This window comes from Hippoglossus stenolepis, chromosome 5 (assembly GCF_022539355.2).
Source record: "Hippoglossus stenolepis isolate QCI-W04-F060 chromosome 5, HSTE1.2, whole genome shotgun sequence".
Lineage (NCBI taxonomy): Eukaryota > Metazoa > Chordata > Actinopteri > Pleuronectiformes > Pleuronectidae > Hippoglossus > Hippoglossus stenolepis.
In genome coordinates this window covers 21,324,013-21,348,517 of record NC_061487.1, presented here as the reverse complement: position 1 = coordinate 21,348,517, position 24,505 = coordinate 21,324,013, and the positions used below count along the sequence as shown (strand labels likewise).

General features: G+C 44.3%; 1 protein-coding gene across 1 annotated transcript in view; it reads right to left on the bottom strand.

Moving 5' to 3' along the window:
- Positions 1-2,946: 2,946 nt before the first annotated feature.
- The window catches only part of mrpl23 (mitochondrial ribosomal protein L23), a 32,508-nt gene continuing 10,949 nt past the window's right edge, over positions 2,947-24,505 (bottom strand). Inside the window, exons 4-5 of the mRNA XM_035156138.2 lie at positions 21,212-21,285; positions 2,947-3,950 (exon numbers count right to left, since the gene is read on the bottom strand). Coding sequence (XP_035012029.1) covers positions 3,786-3,950; positions 21,212-21,285 — 239 coding nt within the window. The 3' untranslated portion in view covers positions 2,947-3,785. The remainder of the gene's footprint in view (positions 3,951-21,211; positions 21,286-24,505) is intronic.

Here is a 24,505-nt window from a genome sequence, read left to right as displayed (position 1 = left end):
TACCTCTCAATTCCTTCACACTCCAGCCACACAGCATCATCTGAGAGGCCGGGAGAACAAGAGTTTTAACAAACAGGGAAATGGCTGCCAGCTGCATGGACAGGGCCGGACGGGGGCCAGCAGAGACATGGGGAGAACATGGAAGAGAGGAGTGTATGAAGAGGGAAAAGCTATTTAGCAGTCATTATTTTTTAGAGCAGTGAAGTTGCTGCAATATATTACTCGCTGACGTTTTTCTTTAAATACACTCCAATAGGGAAACATTTAAAAAACACTGACATGTCTGCACTTAGCTTTGTGACTTGAGGGGTGAGCGCTCTGCAGGAGACGGCGAGCCGGCCGGTCTCTGCCAGCAAAGACTGGTCTGATCTGCTCTTGCAGGAACACCTGCCTTCATAAAGTCAGGCACCTCCTTTTCATCCTCCTTTACCACCGACATTATTCAATGATGACCGGATAGTTTAATATTACAATTTAATCACCAACACACATGGATTTTTTTGTACAATCGTAATCAAGTGGATTAAAGGGGTCTGGTTAGACATTTTCTGCGTTCAGCCTGGAGGACAGTCACATGCATTGTAGATTTGGGGTAGAAAAATCTAATGTTTTCGTTAAAATATTTGTCATTTTTATTGCCAGGATCATGTCTGCAGAGCTTTAACAGATCAAGTTAAAGTGCTGCAACATGAGGAAACACCTGATGATCCTCAAGTTTGTCTTACTTCATATTATGCAGGCAGGGGGGGTGCAGCACTGCACCCCCCTGCTAAAGTGACATTTCCCTCGGATCACATGAATGAAACACCCTCAAACACACCCAATGACCCCACACTATAATTAAGGAGCTTTCTGCTAATATATGCAGTGGTTCTGGGGGTCGCCGGGCAACTCCTGCAGCAAAAGGAGGGGAGGATAATGAAAAAGATAACATTTTCCAGGATAGGTGGTCCTGCCTGTCCCCTTGACTCTCGCTGTGTCCCGATTCAAGAGACACTTCCTTCGGAGGCCCACGTAGTCCATGAAGGCCAAACCAAAATGAGATGTCTGGTCATCAAGCAACAGTGGATAGAATAAGAACGTTTTAATGGTTGATTTTTTTAACATGTGTACCTGCTGTACATTTGAGCTGACGCAAGATACTTAAGCGTTGGGCGTCTCGTCCCTTGAAAAACATCACTGAAGAGCAATGAAACCCCAGGATAGGCTGGCTCGAGGAGGAACCACCCGTTGGAGCCTTTGTTTCTCGGCAATGGAAGGACGCATTTGTCGGTCGCATTTGGAAGAGCCTTCGAAAAGGGACAGTCTAGCTTCCGGAGGATATGGCCCTTTAATTGAGACACATCTTCTTTCTATACTTCCTGGTGATGACAGCAGCCTTCCTCACAGCCATCACCAGGACATCATCATCATCATCATGGCTTTAGCTGCTGATCAACGGAAATACAAGAATTTTGATGGCTTTTAAAAGCTATTTCTTAACGCTCAAACTGTTCACGCCTCTCAAACCTAGAGGAATGTGATTAGGAACTACACACTGAATGTGGAATTTCTCTCGCCTCATGAGGTCTTAAGGTAAATGTTGCATTTTGAGGTCAACCCGTTCCTCTCTGGAAAAGAGAGGAACGATAATGTGTTTTTGTTCACATCCAAACACTACGTAATTTTGGCAGCTCCTCCACAGATGTTACCACTTAAAAATCAAAGTCTGTGCTTCTTCGGCTCATGTAACATTTTTATTGATTAGAATTATAACCCAAATTATATTGTCAGTACAACTATTAACATGGGGGGACAAAAATCAAATCATAAATCTTTATTTAATTTTTCAGTAAATTATTTTTGAAAAACACATTAGTTCAATCACTCAGAAAACTGTCAGTTAGGGAAAGATCCGGTTACAGTGGGCTTTTATTGAGTAAATCCTTCTGTTTTTCCTTTTTTCAGTTACCTAGTTGTTGCTGTTAATGTGTTGTTTATAAAGAACTGAAATGACTACGACATTTATCCGTGTGAGCAAAAGATGATCTCATTACCCAAATGTGTCTGTCTTGTCTGTGAACCATAAAATATCATCTATTGGATTCTACGTCGCAGAATCCAAAATGTGCGAAACACTGCATGATCCCCACTGTCAACAGGCCTTAAACAGTGTAATAAGCATCTCAATGCCTATTTAATGATACTGGGATCAGCTGCAGCAGATTTTGTACAAGTGCGTGCGACTGACTTGAGAGGGAACAGGGTATCCCCATGACAGGGAACAGAAGGAGAACAGGGACAGATTATTGCTTGGCAAACACCAGAACTTGATTTCCCAACTTCCATGTGGGGTCTGCTCGACAGGAATCTGGTCTCCTTCACTGCTGGTTAAGCAGCTGTTTCTCCAGAGGACCAGACTGGGCAGCGTCGAGCCGCAGAGCAGAGAAAAATAAGAAAGTGAGAACAAGTCAGACAGAGAAGAAATGGAGTGGCTGAGTAACAGGAGGCTTGTTTTGCTCCAAATCAGATTGCTTTATAGCAACGCAGGGGGCGAATGGTTCCAGGCAGCAGACAATGAGCCAACAGGTTCAATATTTACCTTCTCCTTAGTGATAGCGGAGTTGGCTGGGGGAGGTCAGGGACTGGACCTTTGTAGCAGCCAGCCAGCATTAGCGGTCACGGCTGGGGGACGCTTACAGTAACCTTGGCCTCTCAGTATAATGGAGGGTCTGAGCGAGCCCAGGAGAGGTCCGTCCCCTTTATGGGCCTCATTACCGTAAGAGGGCTCAGTCCTCCAGTGGCCCGATTCAAACACAGATCATTACTTCGTCAAAACAGCTACCAGACCACATTGGCAGACGCGCAGGCCAGCTTGTGCGGCAAACACAGCCTCCAAGTGCCAGTTGTTGAGCGCAGCAGCCGTGGGAGATGAGGCGAGGAGAACACAAGAGAACGTAAGCAGAGCACTTTTGGACATGTGACCGTTTATTAGTTCTTATTCCAACAGCACTTACAATTAGACAGATTCACTGGCAAGACCCACATCCGAGGCCAAAACAACCGCACACGCACAAACACATGCACAATCTTTTTCTCGGAGTCATGGCAAGAGGGGCTACCGCAAAATAATAAAACACTCCAGCAAATTCCATGTCGTCGCTTTGCTGAAACAACATCTCAATTGTTGTTCACCTTAAGTGGTCAATTAATTCGAGGCAAACTCATAAAAGAGGGAACGGATGTGGGTCGTCCAGGTGAGCGGATCCAACTGGCTGAGAGTCGGGGCTACGAGGGACACCCCCCCCTGTACGACTCCCCAGGGGTGGCAGAGGATGAGGAGACGAGCAGACAGAGGCACAAGAGAGGGGGAAGAGGCGAGTCATGGAAGGTGGAGGTGCTGAGGTACTGGTGCCAAAGATAAGGAGTAAAACGAGAAGGAGGTGGAAGAGTAGGGGCAGCAAAACGAGGAGGTCATCTGAGGTGATGGAGATTCTGTACGGTGGGCTGGTTTCATAAAAGATGGAGCAGGGCCACTCTCCTCCTCCTCCTCCTGTGATTCTGTTCTGGCTCTCGTTACTGGACTGGAGCCTCACAAACTCGCTCTACCTCGCTCTGCCTCACACTCACACTCACACTCACACACACACACACGCTCATTCTTCTTTACTACATACTTGTGAGTGTTTCGTACATAAATAGAAGTGACATCACAACAGTCGCGCTGTAAATCAATACATGTTGCTCCCAGTGAAAACACCCACGCTGCAAAACACGCTCAAGAGTTCCCGGTCGGGAGGGTTGTCTCAGAGTCCGAACCATTCAGTGACCCCTCCTCTCCTGGGGTCCAGTCTCTGCCTCTGCTTCTCGTCCTCCATAAACTTCTCCTGCATCTCCTCCACGGAGCCCTCCTTCGGCGCCTGCTCCTTTTCCGGGAAGATGTCAGGGAAGGTGAACGTCTGGCCCTGGGCCTGGGATGCAGAGGCAAAAAAAAAAAGAGCAAAATGAGCCAAGAAACCATCATGTTCTTATCTGATCATAGGATGAATTACGTGTTTATCATCTACTTAAAATCTTTTCACAAACCAATTTTTGGCTAACGAAAAATGTGTCAAGCTGCATTTTCCTGAAACCGTTTCCCGTTCTTTACAGAGATGAGAAGCGAGATACTGATTTGGAATTCAGGACACTGTTTCTCCCTCTTCTCCTTCCTCCTCTTCCAGTTACACAAACGCTCGCTTTCTCTCTGGCATTCAATTTCTCCAACTCTCCCACATTTTAATCTCTCATCTCTCTCCATTTCTCTGGTCTTGATTTATTCAGAGGGAAAGGATGGTATCCATTATTTATTCCATACCAACCCATCTCTGGCCATGGCTAATGCATCGCTGGCCCAAGTGTAGTCTGTGTCAGGCTGCCGTAGAGTACAGTACAGTGCACACACATGCATGCTTGCACGCCCACACAAAAAAAATAACAGGTCAGTGGGTGCAGGCGTGCGCACGTATCTATAGCCGATCCCTCCCGGTCTCTGCCATGGACACCTGGCAACAGAGATCCGCTGTTACCAGTCTCATCCTCGAATGACTCTTCCTCGCATCAGGCCCGATCATAACTTGCGATGATGAAACTGCACTTTCGCGTGTCCTTTTCATCCCAGTGTGTTTGGATTCGGAGCAAACTGTTAATCCCCCAAATGTTCCCAAAGTGATTCATGGTCACTAACGCTGCAGTCTACACCAAACAACAGCTTCCCCATGAGAAATAGTCAAACGCCATTCGGTGACTCATAAAAGTCTCAATTATTTTATATGGAGACCTACGCCTGTAATAAATGAATTGCTTCCATGAACACAATTGTCAATCAACTACTCTGTTTAAATATGTGAAATACTTTGTTTGGGGTCAGTGCGTAGGCGTCCAGGAATGGTCTGGCTCTGATGTGAATGTTACTTTGTCTGTCTGCAACCCCCAAAATACCGAGAGAAACATGCATATAATTACCACATAGCAAGGTTTCATTCCCCAAAGGGGGCAGACAACATGAAGCTCACTCAGCCAAAGATGCAGATGCAGTTGGCCTTGTCTACTGTACTTGACTGGGACGACCTACAGCAGGAGTCTCGGGTGTTATTACTCTTCTGTTTATATTTGTGTATGAATATGTGAGCTCAGGTGCATGAGTTTTTATTTATTTTTTGCTAAGCCCATAAAAACATCAGTTTCAGACATGACAAGATAAATAATGGCTGGATAATCAGTGGACTTCCGTTCGTAAAAACAGTGAGTGGATAAACGCTGGTTAGAGCTTTGTCACACAGACAAGTTATGTGATTTGCTCCCTACCACATATTTAAAAGCAGCAGACTGGTTTTAAACTAATTTTCTTGCTATTTTTATGTCCCTATGAATCTTAAGTCTGCAGCATTTACTGCTTTGAGAGGACTAACTGTTAACTGTTGGTTTACAGCAAATGGAGTTGTGGCATAGACTGATTATTGATGCTCCTGCTGGTAGGAAGTGAAGACCAGTAAATCTTAATGCATAAACATTTGAGAGGAGCAGAATGTTAAAGCTGCAAAAAGAATATTTTCATTCCATTTTAAAACATCAAACCCTACAATAAATTTGAAAAGTAAAAGGAGTAATACATATCCTGAATTTCCGCTGTAAAATCACTTAATGTTAAATCATTTTTATATTGTAATAATGCCATTTCATAAAGCATCCTAATGATGTCATTTATACCATATGATGATGAATTATTGGTTAATATAAATGAGCTGTAGGTTGTGTCTCTGATCTCTTTACCATCAACCTGCCAGGGACTGCAGATGAAAGCTAGCCTGCATGGCTAAATCTGGCACGTTTGCATGTTAGAGTTTAGTATGCATGTTAATTAATGTATTCTGACTTTTTGGACATCATTTTCTGATCAACATAACCTTTAGATTTTCTCTCTTGCTCTGTTATTTGCAGATATATGTAGGAAAATGTTGTTTTTCAGACCATAAATTTGATGATCATAACTTTGACCCATCAGCTCTGAAGGTTAATCACCTGGAGATACCCTACCAAGTAATGTTCACACCAAATTTAGTGAGAATCCATCCATGCATTGAGTTATTGTGCACATACTCATGGGTGAGACATGGGTGAAAAACAATACCCTGCTTCCAGCCTGGCTGACACACAGTAGAAGAAACAACAACAACCCCCCCAAAAAACACAGTGAGCCCCGATGGGCATCATCTATTTTCTGTTCATCTGTTGAAGAGAAACCAGTCCAACTTCCAACATTTCTTAGTAACTGAATAATCCGAGTTTGGAGTTTTCTGTGGAAAACAAGACACCCTGATGGAAGAAGCAGACCAGAGATCATTGCATCAAGTTTTTAAAAATAACATGGTCTTTATGCGTGTGAACTGAAATCGAGTCTGACATGTTCAATTGGACAATACTGGCATGAAGAAGTGTCAAACGACGTTCAACCGCCCAAAACACTACTATTATGGAAATTACTATTTTGGTACGATTCTTTACAGACTTGAATTCATGTTACTCTCTGAAACCTGACCATTGAGTGTAAACTCTCTGATACCTGCTTTGAAGAGCAGCAAGAGCAAAAACATTCACAACCTTCAATCAAAAGAAAAGCTTCTCTGTTCTTGTGTTTTGCAGCAACTCCCGTATTGAAAACTGCAGGGTTTTTTTCCGGGGGCACAGTGATGCAGAAACACAGACTAGAGTGCAGAGCCAGTCAGGAGAAGGCTTAGTCAGTGAGAGGCAGAGAGCTGCCAAACACCAAAGAAGCACCTGGAAACGGATGGCGCTGCCAAGGCCCTCAGTGTCTCTCTGCACTCGCACACACTGTCATCGAGGAACGCACAATCCAGAACACAAACACTGGACCGCGCCAAGGGAAGTTTGCTGCAGGAGTAAGAGGAGGAGTGAGGAGAGAAGGAGGCAGCATGGAGAAAGACGAGGGTAGATGCTGTGAGGAAATGACTGGGCGAGTAGGAAGACCTAAGAAAGGCGTCCAGCGCAGCGCTAAAAACACCAGACCTGGAACTAGGAGGAACAATGAAGCCGTAGACCAAAGTAAACTTCACCCAACTTGAACCAAATGTCATTGCATGACTATTCCCAGTTTTACGGCGCAACACTGAACCCTGTGTAAACACATGGCGAAGATTAATACTGGCCTCAGGGAGCACGATTCATATAAAAAAACAAAGCCCTCAGATTAAAGTCAATAAAGAGCTGAGTTTCATTGAACAAGTCTTATTATTGGTGTGTGTGTGCGTGTCTCTCTCTCTACTTGTGTATTTGTGTGTGAGAGAGGGAGTGTGTCCATGAAGACACACGGAAGCAGTATTAACACTCGGACTTCCAACATTATCTGGACTTTGCCTTTCACAAGAACGCAGCAGGAGATTCTCCAGGTCAGATGCGTTCACAACATCAGTACAATCCCTGCAGCGTTCAGGTGACGGTGGCGTCTGCGTAGGGAGAAACTCCGAAAGCAAGTGACTCTGACATTTGTGTTCCCACATGCTGCCCCTCCGGATAATTTGAGGAGAACATCTGAAGTTCAGTGCATGACTGAAAGCAGCTTTAATGACTAATGGAAAGACAGAGGAGTGTCCAAAAAGGACAAAGGTGGAGAAAGACAGTCAGACTTTATGTGCCTCCAAAGGTTTTCCTTCTGTTGCCTCTTATTCTTCCTGGACAACAAACTCAAAGGGTGGATACTTTCCCTCAATCTGCCATCATCTTCACTACGCTCCCAACTGAATGACGCTGTCATCCAGGAATATTGGGAGAAGGTCCAATACTGCTAGCGTTGTAAACATACTCGTCTTACGCACATGAACAACCCATTACACCCACAGTTTCCCTCTCAATGGGAAAAGAGGGAGAAAGAACGGGGGGGGGGTTAAGAGGGGAAGACAAATGTTGTCATTGACTCCAACCCAACCCCATCTCACCCCCCCCCCCATCTGTATTTATGTGTATGTTTCCTTTTCAAACTCTAATTCACTGTCTTGTTCTGTTCCAGGAAGTGAGCATTTAGTGTGTCGGTCTGTCCTGTGTCACACGTGGGGATCCCGAGTGAGACTTTTAACCAACTCACTGGGGACCGCTGTCGAATTAGGAACAACCCAGTGTCCACTTATTGTTTTCACAGCAGTTACGTTCAGCAGAAACTGGTTTGTGTCTTTATTGATGTGTACTGCTCACACGTAAGCTGGTGTTAGCTCCAGGCTGCAAATGAACTTCAATGAAACATCTCTCCAAATCAAACCCGGGGTTTTCACATGTGTGTGTATGGTCACGTGGATACAACAGAGTCACACACACAAACCAAAAGTGATCCTGTTTGCACCCCCAGAGGGAAAAAGGGGGAGAGAGGAGAGTGAAAAAAGCAGGCGAGAGATGGAAAGAGACACACAAAGGACAACTGTATTCTGTGTGTGTGTGTGTGTTTCTTTCTAATAATTTCCCCTTAAGGAAAGAAAAAAAAAAACAGAAGAATGTTGAAAGAATGGACAAATGTGTGTCCGGCAACCTTGGAATGCGTGTGAAATCAATACGTGGGAAATGTGAACGAGGGGGGACTCTTATATTATTCATAAGGTTAGATTTTAGTGTGAAATGTGAAAGCCTTAGTTATTCTGGCTTGATGAGTTAAAATGTCTTTGATGAAAACAGGAAGGTGCTTTTCCAGCCTGGAGCTGAACAGAACATTATGGCACAGTCACCAGCCGGGGACACAAAAGGCTGATTCAACCTGCTGCGCTGAGAGTTAAAACACACGGGACGCGACCGGACTGGACTGGAGCGCGACCAGACATTGCTGTGTGACAGATGAAATACGCATCAGCGTTTAAATACCTCTGCACAGTAAGCGCGGAGTAGAAAAGTATGCCACAAATTTTCGAAAAAAAAAAAAAAAAACACAAAACAAAACAAAACAAAACAAAAGGAGGCTTTCAAGGATGATTATTCAACCCCATTGAGGTAAATTTGACTACATTTTCCAATATCCTCAATCCGCAGAATAGCCTTCGTGGTATCAGATTTTATGTCCTCTGGAATAGGACAAATTTGGAGCAACATTTTATAACTTTGAAGACCGTTCAACAGCTGTAAAACTACTCGGGGTCAAACGGCGACTTCCATTCAGATAATCAAGACAACTTAAAAATGGAATCCATCAGAAATTACGTTCTAACTGCTCTTTACGACTTGAGATCAGTCCCTCTTTTGTGCTCTCTGAAAACCTTGAGCACCTAGAGTTATTGTGGCGCTAAATAAGATGTGACTAAGGGGTGGGGAGGGGTGGGGGGCGAGTACACTGACTTATTGAATGACCACACTTGACTGAATCAAAGAACAGAGGAGCTCTCAATGTGGTAACGAAGCCTGAAAAGGCTTAAAGTGGTCTGAAAATGTGAAACTGAGCCATTCACAGGGGCCTTAAGAGACTGTCAGACAAACTACACCCCCCCCTCCCCCCTTTTTGTCTTTTTGTGATGATGGGCAATCTAAAGAAATCTGAAGATAGGGCCACTCGAAGAGCAGCTAATAAAAAACAACCAGAAGTTGGTGGTTGTCATTAGTGTACAGTCAAATCTGGACCGCACACTGAAACGACGAGGTGTTGACGATGCGGGGAGAAATCTCATGAGGCTGTGGTGGCAGTGCGGTGGGCTGGTGGGGTAAGCCCGTAGCAAAGCACCAAGACATCTTGAGTCCTGCTGGTGGCCGTGTGTGTGTGTGGTAGAGAGAGAGAGCGAGACAGAGGTGCTCACATTGCGGTGAAATCCACTTTGACCACACGGTGGGAGAGCTCGTCAGACTACTGAGGCAGAGACCACAGTGGGGAGGGTTACCAGGATTAGAGCTGAGGGCAACCCCCTGCTGAGTGTATGTGTGTGTGTGTATAAACCCTATTTATCCAGGGAAACATTGACTGAGCATGCATCATGCTCTTTTTCAGCAATTCATGCAGTTGTACACATCAACACCCATAACAGCTGTGAGTGGGTGATTTCTGTTGGCCAGTAGCCAGCTCCATCCGACAGCCGGAGAGGGTTATATGCCTTGCTCAAGGGCAAATGAACTACAGAGAAGAGCAATTACTACAGTCCACACAGGCTCTAGCAGCCTGACTGCGGATTTTAAAGGATGTCTATTTTCTTTGGTCGCAACCACAGATTACATTTTTTGTTGCATTTTTCTTTTCGGTTCATTTAAGTTCACACTGCCCAATTACAAGTGAACCGGGGCTTGTAAAGGAAAGTCAGATGGACTCACAAGTAGCTTGTTTATTGGACAGAGTTTTGGCAACCTGTCATCCTGTAAGATTACAGATTTTGGCAGCCATGAAGCGAGGGGAATAAATACAAATCTGATCCCGGTTTCTTTAGGTTGAACCTGGCATCGTGGACTTTTGGCTGTAATTAACCATCTCTGGTTGTCATTCTGGAGAAAAATGAAATTAGTGATCGCATCAGGCTGCAGCTCGCTTAGCTTCATTTTGTCACGCTCAGCTCTCCAAACATGAGCAACTGCTGGCGATCGGATTTTAACATCCATGTCCTTGTACCAATAAAAATCAATGAACAATAGCAATATATTCTCTAACAGGTTGAGAATGAGTTCCCCTCGTTTTTATAGTATCTAATTACTATTTTAAACCAAGCTAACTGTAAAAATATACACTTGAAAATACACCAGTGTGATAAAAAAAACTACATAAAATGACAGAAACCATCTTTGAGAAAAATCAATTTGATGTGGATATTTTAGTTTGGCTCATGTCCCATCCACTACCATGGAGCAGGCAGTGTTTATATCCTGTCCCCAGCGGGCAATCGAGAAGCTTTGGCTTCACTTTTGGGCAGCCGTCATGTCGTCCATCTTTACATACAGTCTATGCTCGGCTTGTATTGACCAGAAACATAACTTGGAACAAAAAGGATGTTTTTAAGATTGCAGCCTGTTGAAGAACATTTGTTTGATATTTGACAGCAGTATGTTTAGTGTCAGCTGCTCTCTGACTCGGCCCAATAAATATTCTTGACTCCACTTCAGAATGGTTGTGTTGGGTTCCACAAACTCACTTAAAACGCTTTGTGCCGCTCCTGTAGAACTGGTATGATCGTTCAAAATTGGTATTAATCAGCTTTTTCTGGATACATTTAGTAAAGATCTAATTTTCATGCTGTGTAAATGTTGTGTTCAAATTAAGAATTCCAAGCATATTGAATATAGGGAAAGAAATATTGATCAGTTATGAGAAAATACAAAATAATTTTAATCTCAGTCAGCCCCAAGTGGTGAAATTACCATTTGAACGTAGTATTGGAAGTAGTGGAAGTAAAAAATCAGTACTTGTACATTCCCACAACATCAAGTTTTACTTTTGGGTACGACACTGTGACTTTACTGATGACCTCTACTCTGTCTTGATATTGTATTATGTAGAAGTGCTTTTTTATCTGAAATCACAGAGAAAAAAAGATAGTCTAAGAAAACTGGGAGAGGCAGGAAAGACGATGGAAGAGGCCAGGAGAGGAGAAGAGATGTAGCCTGATGATTGTAAACAGCTCTTGCTGCCAGGCCCCTGGGTGGGCCACACATTCACTCTCACTTTATCTCATTGACACACACACATACATACACACACACGCACACACTCTCTCTCTCACACACTCACACTCACACACACACACACACACACACACTAATCTGCCCCGTTGTGCCCCATCCAGAACTTCTGGTACAGACTATTCCAGGAACAGAAGAGTGAGAGACAGAGATGGAGATAGAGTGAAGAGAATGTGGGCAGAAGGATTTAAGAAAATCTCCACTGAAGGTTTAATAAAACTGGACTGTCTCCTCTCGGGGCCGACACGGAGGTGAGAATGATTCAGTTGGAAGATATAACACAAACACAATGAGGCTAATTTAGATTATTTATAATCTTTCTTGGACTATCTTTAGTCAGGTGAAGAAGTCCAACTTTTGAGTTGACATGAGAGAAAAACATCAGCATGAGAGAAAGAGAACAGTGAAATCATCTCTCTCTGTGTAAAAGACTGATAAGTGGCAGTGAGAGTAGACCACTAACCAATAGCATCCTGCTGTGGGTGCGTTCAGGGTCATGACCCCGACCCTCCCTCCAATTACAATGACATCTCTTCCACAGCCCAACAACAGCTAAATAACTCGGTCAGCTTTGGCTTGCACCAGTGTGTGTGTGTTTGTGTGCTTCTCCAGGTCATTCACATGAATTACCATTGCAACATTTGTAAACAGTGTTGCATAAATGTATATTGTATGTGCAAATGGTTAAAATCTAATATGGATTTTGCCTTTCCCGTGGCTGCTTCAAAATAAAAGCCTCTATGTTTCTACTGTCTACACCTGTATTATGCTTTATGAGTAAACTGACTGTTTGCATTGGCAGGAACAGCTCTGACATGTGCAGACAATCGACAATCACTGCAACAAAACTGCAATGGATAACATGCATGCTTTGCTTTCCTGGGAATCCTCTGAGCTTAAGCTGGTAATTTAACAGGTCTCACAACAAAGGACTTGTGACCATTAACAAAGCTACTATATAAAAATGAATGTTAAGACACTGAATGGCCTTTGCAGAAAGAAATTCAGACCAAAAATAGAATTAAAACTGATGTTATCATGGTTATCATAAAAATCTTAAGACTATCACCTGAAATATAATTGGAGAAATATAATCTCTTTTTTCATTTTACAGTGTAATTGCAATATAAAGTGATGACATTTAAATGGGAACAACCCTAACAGAATGATGCTGCATGAACTCATGTCCACGTTTAGCTAAGAAATGATGTGCGGCTATAGCTTTACATGGTATATATATAGTATATAATGCGTTGGATTCGTATTTAGTAGCTTATCAAAATACCACATGATCATTAGATTTGATGAAGCATGAATAAATGCTTCAATTAAATGAAAGTAAATTCAAATTTCACCAGCAATTATAACGACTTTAACGATGCAATCATGTTTTATTTATGCAATTATTAAGTAAGGTACTTGAAGAAACAGATACCTATAGACTCATATCTAATTGTGGGGCACCAAGTCATCCTCAGCCCAAGTGTGTACATGCTCTGTGGGACAAAGAGCAGGAGTCAGGCAGGTGGGCGAGCGGTGACTCTGCTGTTCTGAAAATACTTCAAGATCTATCGCCGGAAACCTCCAATGATACATGCACCCATATTTCTGCCCAGAGACAAACAGTGTGTGTGTGTGTGTGTGTGTGTGTGTGTGTGTGTGTGTGTGTGTGTGTGTGTGTGTGTGTGTGTGTGTGTGTGTGTGTGTGTGTGTGTGTGTGTGTGTGTGTGTGTGTGTGTGTGTGTGTGTGTGTGTGTGTGTGTGTGGTGTGGTGTGTGCCGCACATGATAGTTTTCATGTCTGGGCATGCCTTCTCCCAGCCTGCTACTGGAGACATTGGACCCTGGTAACAGAGCTCTCAGGAAAAGATCATCATCTAAATACACACCAGGCCCGAGACATTTACATTCATCTGGTTACAGCGACAACAGTAACATAAACAGCAGAAGATGAAGAAATGAAATCTGTCCGCATGATTGATAACGAACAACAAACAGTGACTCCTACACTGTCATTGTTAGACGCACACTAAACCTCTGCACCTTAAAGCCAAATCACATCTAACCTTGCCTGTGTCAACCATCCACCCTGATCTCTCTCTCACACACACACACACACACACACACACACACACACACACACACACACACACACACACACACACACACACACACACACACACACACACACACACACACACACACACACACACACACACACACACACAGCTGTTCACTATCATTATCCCCTCAATCTATGTCATTCAACCCCCATGATGCACCCCATTTCTCTCTCACCAACGCATGTAAACAACCCTCACGTACCCTCCCCCAATTTCAAGCATCCCTCCACCTACCCGCCCCCTCCCAGCCCAACCCCACTATCTAGGCTACCAAACACATACACAGTTTAGACCCTTGCACACACACACACACACACACACACACACACACACACACACACACACACACACACAGAGAGACAGACACACTCACCCCTACATGCAACATAAACATCCAGGCAATGCCCCTGCCCCCTCCCCAACTCAGAGGAATGCGGGGACCAGCTGGTGGAGAAAATAAAAAACGAAGAAGCATACCAAAACAGGAAATGCATCAGCAGGGGCCTATCAGAGGGCTTTATCAGGCCAGTGGCAGCCCCGTTGAGAACCTGGGTGGCGCCGCATGCTGATTGGCTGATCAAAGTGGCAGCTGTGTCATTACAGGTCAGGAGGTCAGGGGTAATCAAGAGAGGTTACGAGCATGCGTGCTCGTGCATGTGTGTGTGCGCCTGTTGGTGTGTAGGTGCGTGTGTGTGTGTGTGTGAGTTGCCATGGCTATCTAAATAGGGGGAACCTGGAGGAAATGTGGGAGGAAATGTGGGTGAGGAGAGAAATGCTGCAGAGAGAGATAAAGTAAGGATCAGTCAGAAATGACAAAAGGAAACAGAGAAAGAGATATAGACAGAACAAGGGACTTGAAACTCCAGGTCTGTGGTTATTTATTGTTGTGTCATGCTGGATGTAGTTCTGCTGAGACATTCTTCCCATTGGTCTCTCTTTTGTTTTTCTAGATAAACATCAGCAATATGAAATGACAGCACAGTCTCGTCATTTAAGTCTGTTTCACCTGAACCGAAATGAGCGTCAAGAGTCGTACATGTGAGAAAGAAACAACAGGAACTCAACTGAAGCCATTGAAATGGTTTGCGTGTGAGATTGAAAACCGGATGGTTGAGACCATCCTCTGTTCTCTATAATTCATGTTCTCTCTCTCCACTGAGCTCTTATGAAACCTACACACATACACTCACACACAGCCACACACACACACAAAGGATTTTTACTTAGGAGTGAATTTTCCAAATCAGGGGACACATAGGGATATGGGGGCTTTTCAGCGTAGGGCTTGATTGCCTGGAAAAGCTTCTCCTTTTATTAGGCTCACCACCAGCCTGCGTGCACGTGTGTGCACATACATGTATGTATACACACTAATTACTGCATCAGCCCATTCCTTCCTTGTGAAGATTTATACACGATGAACGCTGACAGATAAGTTTAAGTGAAAGTAGCGCTGCATGACTCTGGATATCAGGTGAATCTGACTCTTTTGATCTTGCCCTGAGACCTCACTGAACAAAGTGAATTACTCAATAACGATCTTGTTGAATATATTTGTGCAGTTGGAGATTTTCTCATACTTTTTCTGGAAAAGTTTGCTTGGCCTTGGTCCTTTGTGGTGATGTGTAAGCTTATTGTATAAATTTATGTTCTGCAAACTGAAGGACACTGAACTTTTCTTATATTGTTTTTCCTGAAAGCTTGTGGTGGGAGGTCATGATATATTCCATTAAACACAGCAGTTAAGGGCAGAAAATGTAAGCAACGTTTGACATTTTCCCTGTGTTTCCTAAAAATTTATGGTTTTGTGTTTGGTGTTCTTTTCTTAAATAATCCTTCTGTCCGGAATAAAATGAACCAGTCATTCACATGTTGACAAGCTAGGTAATTTATGGAATAAAGGCATCCCCGTTTCAGTTCCATTCCTCACTTATTCTCATTAGTGTTCTTACTTTGAATTATATATACATTTTCCTCAGATGAATAGGTTATTTACTGTATTCTAAGCGAGTGAAAAGGAGCTTAGCATACAGAAGAGTTATTGTCGTGTAAAAAAAAAAAATAGTACTATAATAACTCAAAATTGCAATTTCCATATGATGAATCATCCAGTCCTGTGTGAAAGAGAATAATGAGACAGAGGGGAAGAGAGCACTGAGGGGAAAAGTGGAAGAAGTTAAAAATGTTAATTGGTGTGATAAGCAAGGGTGAGGCAGCAGAGGGAAGGGAAGGAAGCAGCGTGGCAGACAGTCAGACAGACAGACGGACAAGGCTCTGTGAGGAAGGCCTGTGTTTGCGTGACAAGGTGAAACGGAGGAAGAGGGAGGGAAAGGAGAGCCGGAGCCATCATGATCCAAATAGTCGAAAATAATAAAATTCCACACAGATAAGCACGATTTTCCCCCTTGGCCCGACCGGCTGATTCAGCAACTCCTGCTCCATAGAGCCGGTCGGGGCTTCTCTCAGAGCGGGGGGAACAGGGAGGAAGAGGCAGGGGGTCACAGGGGTTTGCAGCCCCCCCCCTCCCATCCTGTATTCGTCTCCTCCGCCACCAACCCCAGCCAGAAACACACAGTCAGACATATATACACAACCCCAGAGAGTCTATTGTTAAGCAACGAGGAGTCAAGAACTGATAGCAGATGAAGCGAAGCTGTAGCGCGAGAAGCTGTGCAGCAAAACGTTGCCATCTAGTGTCAGTCACACAGAGAGGAGAGTCAGACTTGGCCGGAGCTTCCATCTCATAACCTCTCTCAATACAGCTGTTTCTTTCTCTCTCTCTCCTTCCTTTTCAGCTGTGTCACGACTCCTTCATGTTTGCCACTCAGTCTCCCCTTGTGTTTGTTTGTCTCTCCCTCTCTCTCTCTCTCTCTCACGTTCCGTTCAAGTGATGCCTTCCCCGTGGATCGAGCCAGGGTAGAGAAAGCAACAGAAAGAAACACAGGAAATGAGCAATTTGAATGAAGCTACCACTTATTTTACAACTGTTGGTCCAGCCCCGTATCTTGTTTTGTTCTGTGGCTGCCGGGTCGGGACTTTGCTAAAGGGGGAAAAACTTGCCGGTGCATCTGGTTCACTGTAATGCCGTCAGGGTCCAGGGCCCCGGAGAGAAACCTTGACGCCTTTTTTACTACTTTTATGTAAACTCGGCCACCAGGCACATAAACTATAGTACAGACTGAGAGCTGTTTGTGCGTGTATAAGAGAGCTACCTTTGATATGTCCCCACAAGCACAGGGGATTTAAAATATATTGGTAAGTCAACATGGACCATTTTTGAACCTCGTAAGAAAGAAGGGTAATAAATGTAAAAGAATACATCACCACACTGGGTTTGTTCAATTCAAATTTTACTACCTTAAAAGCATGTTGGATTTGTGAACATTACTCTCCTCAGTTGTGGCCAAAAAGCGTGACCACTATCAAAATAGTGACATCACTTGTTTATGTGTAAGCAAAACTCGCTGCTCACTTCATGACAGCTAATAGTCGTCATCGGGACAACACCTTGGACCATCTGTGTCCCTGTTCTCCCTTTCTTTCCCATCATCATCCACTTTCACTGCTTTCACCCTCATGCAGGCTTTGCTGTGACTGTATGAAGTCAGCTGTTGTCTACATAAACTGCTGAATGGAGTTTGAGTGGCATCTGTATAACCACTCCCCACTTATGACGATGCTTAAAGACTGTTGATGCAGATGGAATTTCTAATCTCTGTGTGATTTTTATAAACTGTTTATCGACTGTGAAACAAAAGATAACTTGTGTGGATTTGTATGCAAAATGCTTGTGAGCATCCCACAGGTGCCTGGACGTGCCGTGCGCTGCCCAACACACAAACACTGCTGCTCCTCCCTCCTGACCTCCTCTGAACACAAATGTCTGAGATTCCTTCTGTTATACAAAGACCATCGCAGTTTTTCAATAACATGACAGAGAACCTTCACTTCTCCATAATAACCTCCTCTGTTCAGTTAGAAAATCAAGTTAGGAATATGTTCCTAATGTCATTTTCTAAGGCAATTTTCCACATTTTTTTTCCAAACTGTTCCCTTTAACACAATTGGAAGAACAACCCCAACTGCAAATTAAACTTTTCTAAATCCTGTACGCAATGTTGAAATACAACATACAGTAAGATGACCATTGTTTGGACATTGGTACGTTGACAGCAAAATAAGGCACTGAACTGGATCATTCAGAAATGCGGAGACCGGTCAGACATCCCATTCATATATTCACAGCGTCACCCTCCAGGAGCTTTCAACATGCACTCTGAGCACTCAGCCCAGTGAGGTGCTGCAGCTGGCACCGGCCAGCAGAGCTCGTTTGCAAACTAGCTGCTACTCCAGAGAAAGAAAATACCTCCTCCTCGCCACAGCCTTTTCATTTTCATGCCAGGCAGAGGGTTCTTTATCGTAAAAGTTAGACTGCCGGTAATGCTGCCGAACAATGACCGAAAACATCCAAAATTTTTCCATATTTCAGAAGTGGACTGCTTTTTCTTTTGTGAAAAGAACAGATTGGGGTTACAAAAGGTTTTCAACAAAAGCAAAGTTTAACTGGAAATGGAGGCATGGTAGATTTCAGCAGTGAGATGGGCCAAGATAATTTAATAAGGGTAAACCGCAGGGTCTGACATGCATTATGAACATGGTCCGATTGTTAAGCCTTCTTCGCTACCAGACACATCCCGATTTTGATCCAAGTCAAATCCGACAGGTTTTCCTACAAATAAAATTGCTTTGACCTGCCTATTAGGTGCTAGAATATTTAAGAAACCAGAGGAAAATGTTTCTACACAAAAGGCAAATTGAAGAAAGAAATCTAATTACACCTACTGTATATGAAGTCATGTCTACGAGAAGTCATGAAGTTTAGGGCAGGGTCGGATTTTCCAGCATCAGCCATTTAAAGCATCAGATAGATGGAACAGTATGGGTTCACTGCAAAAATCGGATACTAGTGTTACCCCGAGCGTAGCGGCTAGACTTAGCCCTCGGCTCGTCATAGCGGTGCATGAAAGCAGTCTGACTCGAAACACACACATTGAAGTGCAGCCAGACCTAAAGGCAGCCTGATAGACTCAAGTCTTTTCATTTTGTACTGCTGTTTTTGTCACCCCACCACCACCCTGTCTAACACACACAAACACATTCACACAGTCTCTTCCCCTCTCCCCCTGATCGCTTTGCCCCGTCTCTGGACCTCCCCGCTCTGGCATGACTCCATCATGCCCTTAGTCACCTCCCCAGCTCACCCCTCGCAGCCCCTCACGCATACATACACACTTTCCCACACACAGTGCACATTTCACACATGCAGACACTTTTTCTTCCCCCCAAAACTGGGGTCCCCCTTAAGCCTGAGGAAAATGGCCGTCACGGAACCCCGCTAACGGGAGGCCTCCCCTCAACCACAAACCAAGAGTAAGGAATGAGAGAGAGAGAGAGCAAACATATTACTGCTGCAATATTAGCTGATGGAGGGAGGGGGGAGAGGAAAGGATGAGGGTAGAACGGGGGGACCGCGATGTGAGCATCGACCCGCAGAACACTCTCCCACATGTGGAGTCAATTAGGAACAATCTTGTTTTCTACCCACCGCTGAAAAAGAAAGGAGGGTTTTCTGGGGCTCTGAATGCGAGTGTGTGTGTGTGTGTGTGTGTGTGTGTGTGTGTGTGTGTGTGTGTGTGTGTGTGTGTGTGTGTGTGTGTGTGTGTGTGTGTGTGTGTGTGTGTGTGTGTGTGTGTGTGTGTGTGTGTGTGTGTGTGTGTGTGTGTGTGTGTAAGAGAGAGAGCGAGAGAGAGGTAGGAAAGGGGAGTTGAGAGAGAGCATGTTTTTCCAAAAACCTGCCAGAGAAATAGGCCGGATATTCGGTTTTATATCAAGTAATTTTAAGAACAAAGAGCCTGCATCTCAGCATTTCTGCTCGCTGTTCACCGACAAATGAGCATGACTTCAGAAAACCACAACGTGATTGCGACTAAAGAGCGAATGACACTCAAGGAAAAAAAACAAACAACAGTCCTCCTCCGGGGCTCAGCATGCATGGATGATGCACACATGTCACAGATGTGTACGGCAGTGTGTGTGCATGTTGTTCTGCATCCTCGCACCTATCATTGTCGTGTGCGTCTGCTGAGACAAAAGCATCACTAGTGACTCAGCTGGGAATTACAGACGTACACAAAATCACAGGCCACTTCCGTGGTGTCAGACAAGAGGAAGTCTCTCCCTTAAAAGATTCATGACCACTTCAATTATGTATCATCTTTCAAATTGTCGTATTTAGACAATTTTCATTATTCATCCGTTTCCAGATTGATGGCTCCCCGTCGGGGCGGCGGTGGGAGCATTACAGCGTAAACAAGCGTCTACACCTCTGTTGATTTATTTGGGTAAGATCAAAATGACAGGTGCAAAACAAGGGCCCTTGCTTTTCACATTTGCATCAAAGGTGCCTGGGACTTGTTTTTTACATTTTGAAGGGAGGTTTGTTTGATTTAAAAAGACTAACAGAATTCAAACATTGGCGAAACTCAGCAGGGAACGGTCCTTCCTGACCCAACGCTCACCTCAATCACAGGTGTGAAGGCAACAGCCATGAGTCTAGGCTGTGACGCCACCATCAGGAATGACTCTTCAAACACACAGACACACACTAAGTGCACATGATTGCTCACATTCCATTTATGGCATGACGCACATGCACGGAGAGGAGTGTTTTACCAGATGATAACCATATCTCAATATTTCCTGTAATAAGCCTGGCATTTAACCAAAGAAGACCTTTCACCCTCGGGTTTGCAACAACCCAGACTGCTGCTTCCTCAAGAGGGCAGCCAGAGTGTGTGAACCACAGGGGAGAGAGATGCAAGGTAGCGCTGTGTGATTAGTGTGTGTCTACACACAGCAAGTGTGTGTGTGCATCACAGGCGTTCTCATGAGAACAAGGGAAAGAAATGGCAGGTAGAGCAACAGTAAAGGTTCATTTGTATTTGTCCGTGTGCACACTGATCTTGATTTTTGTTGTGCGTCCATTCATACATGTATGTATGTGTGTGAGAAAGTATCAAGTCACTTTCAAAGCGCACCTGCCCCTCAGGGGACAGATCAACTAACCCATCGAACCCACCTCACAAAGCAAGCCCCCCCCCTTCAACACTACCCCAAAGCTGACACAAAACCTCAAGGTCATCAAAATGTCCTGAACTCCTTGGTGTTGTGTTTAATAGTGCAGCCGCCATCCAAAAAAAAGAGAAAGAAAAAAAAAATACATTGTCAGCTGGGTGTTAAGAGAGACTTATTGTGGAGAGGTCTGCACCTACCACTGTGTACTGTTTAGGAGTCAATGAGATGATGCTACTCAAACAACACACTGGAACTAGGAGGTTATGTGTGTGTGTGTGTGTGCGTGCGTGTGCTTACCAGCTGAATGTAAGCTACTTTATAGTCGGGCTGCTTCACCCTCTGGTTTAGGTGATTCCTCTTCTTATTGGAGCCTGTGAAACACAAAGAACAGAATCTATCACATTTGTTGGAAAACAGGAGTAATGAAACAAAAGAAACTTCTGGTTTGTGAGGGAGCAGCCATGTGGGACAGAGTGATGATGATGATGATGACATTCAAGAATACGGTGAGAGTCGGGTTAGGCACCATGACGTTACACCATGAGAGAGGAGGAAATTTGTCATCTAGTAAAGACTCTGCTACACTTTTTCTCCGGAGGAAGCTTGCCCTTTAAAATCTCTAGTTATTTTGGGTCTTGGCAGGCAACGTTGCAAACGATCGAGCAGGACGGTCTGAGTGTTTTTGCATGAATTTAATGAACTAACTCAAACTGAAAGGTATTCATTCACTGGATGACACAATGCAGACATTTCCAATTGATTCCTTTCTTTCTATGAACAGGTTTAACAAAATATATATCAACAAATGGTCAAGAAGTTAACCAGCTGATCCGCGGAAAATTGAATTGAATAATTTTGATAATCAATTTGTCATTTTTAAAAGTCAAAATAGAAAACATTAGATGTTTCCAGAAGTTTAAATAGTATTTGCAAATTTCCCTCATTTTAAATTTATCCTTAATTAAATCATATATTTTATATAGTGATCATCATTATTTTCTACTCTATGAAGACCAAATAAAATATCCACAATAATTGCCAGATTTATGATAATGACATTTTTGCCACATTGCCCAACTGAAGATGACATCAGCAAAATTATCAGAGTCACATGTTTCATTCCTACCAACACTTATTTGTTAATTTACTTTCATTTCCCTTCAGAACAGAGGAGACTTTGTGAGCCTGATCTTGTTGACAATGGAAGGCAGGTTAACCTCTTTCCCAACTGGGGATGATAATGATGACATCATCCTGTCTCCTGTCAGACCTCTCCCAGTCTGGAAGACCGGGGTCTCAGGGAGATGCTGAATGTGTGTGTGTGTACGTGTGAGGAAGCAGGCTAGCAGCTTCAGTTCAAATACATCAAAAACTAATGCTAACAAAACTTACAGGCAATCTTTACGCTAAAAGCTCCAGTTCTCATTGATGGATAATGACCAGAGCATCAAACAGTTCATGCTCTCGGACTCTAATCTCAATGAGACCCCGGTGGTCAAGTCAACAGGCCCTCTGAGTAACTGCCATTTCCATGGGAACGGTTTATGACATGAAAAACAAGGGAAACATTCCACTGTAATGAGTCATTTGTGTGTATTGTGCGTGAGTGTGTGGACTTGCGTGAGTGTGTGTGTGTGGTACGTGTAGCTAGTAATCACTAGCCAAGCAGCCCACTGCTCAGGGAAAGCCCTGAGCAGGGTTGTAAACACCCCCTCCACGCCCCTGTGGCTAACTGGAGGCCCCTGTGTGGGTGGGAGACAGAGGTAACGAATTGTGTGTCCCTATGTGCGTTTGTGTGTGTATGTCTTGCGATCGTAGTGTGGACAATTCTGGTTTGTAGCCATTGTTGTGAGGACATTTTGGCAGATCCTCACAACTTATAAAGGACTGTTTCAGAGTTAAGACTTGGTTTCAGGCTTATTCATAAGAAGAGTGATGTAAGATGTGCGTGTGTGTGTAAAAGGAAATCCACAGGGAAGTGCTGCAACCTTTGAAACAGCAAGGAAAGACCCTGCGCTGCCCCCCCCCCCCAAAAAACACACACACACACACACACACACACACACACACACACACACACACACACACACACACACACACACACACACACACACACACACACACACACACACACACACACACACCTTGAAAAGGTACAACATGTGTTTCTCTTACTCCGTGTAGCCCTTTCCTAACACATACAGACACACAGACAGACCTTTCATAAAACAGTCGCAAACGCAAGCACAATTTCTCCTACTTTGAGATTGCGGTTTGGCAGCTGGCTATCACGTTACAAATCCCAGGCCGGAGGGGTAACCATGGCAACTCCTTCCAAAATACCCCTGCCGCCCATGGAGGGGAAAAAAGGGTCGTTTGCGCCCCTTGCTCCTTCTCTGCCTGTTCCTGTCTTTATGTTGCCAATGGAGTGGAACTCCTGACGCAGACAGGGATACCTTCTCTGACGCAGCTGGGGATCACCAGGGGCCCTGAGCCGCCCTTTCTTCTCCATACCCCTGTAGCACAGAACGCGCCACGCTTTACTTACACCCACTCTCCCAAGGGGCTTTCCTTTTCCACCTTTTAATGACACAACCCTAATAAACAGCCTTAATGGGTCTTCCACCGTGTAGGCTACGCTAAGATAGGCGCCTCTCTCCTCCTCCCTCCACGTCTCCTTCCCAGTCTCTCCTCCAGTGGTAGAGGGGGCTCCTCGTGGCCCTTCAGGCGCAGGATAGAGGGGGCACGTGGCTCCTCTTCTCAGCCCATCCCGTCGTGCCTCTCAAACTTCAAACCATCAATATGTCCTCTTCTTCTGTTCTTCTGTGAACTTGCAAATTCCTAGACTTGTACCGAGGCCTCAAATCAGTCCATGCAAACTTGAGTTGTTTCCTCCCCCATAAAAAGCCAAGAGTATTATTAAGTCAATGATATAACACTGTTCTTGGCTCTGTGGTCATCCTTAACGAGGGAGGAGGAGGGGGCGAGACTTTGGGGTTGGGATGGGTGTGAGAGGGGATGGGGCCCTGAAGTTGTAAGTTTGTGAGTGAATAGTATGTGTTTGTGTGGAGGGAGTGTGGGGTGTCCTGGGACAGCTGGAGGCTGGAGTGCTGCAGCAGCAGATTGTCAGATAAGCAGCTGTGTTTGTTAGGGGGGAAAAGAGAGCCAGGCACGCTAACCACTACCGCAACTAGCCGCTGGAAAGCACTCCCGCTGCTGCATGTCAATGGGACGACCGTCTATAGCGCTAGCTGGAATTGCTAATTGCTGCTAACCACCACTGACACTCTCCAAAACAGAATCAATCAGATTTTATGCTTCCACAAACAAAATCATCTTTCTGTGAATTCCATGCACTAAACAAAATTATACTTTTATAAGGGCTATTTGGATGAAGATAGCCTTCGGGTTTATATTGAAAATAACCATAATATGATGACCGCATTATTAAATATTTTGTTTGTTTGTCTAAACACCTCCCATTCATTTTCAATCTCTGCTAGCAAGGGGGTTCGAACTAAAGATTTGCCTTCTGTGTTCAGGTAAATCGCAGGATGGCTGAACATAGAGTTCAACTTTGGCGAACTTTGA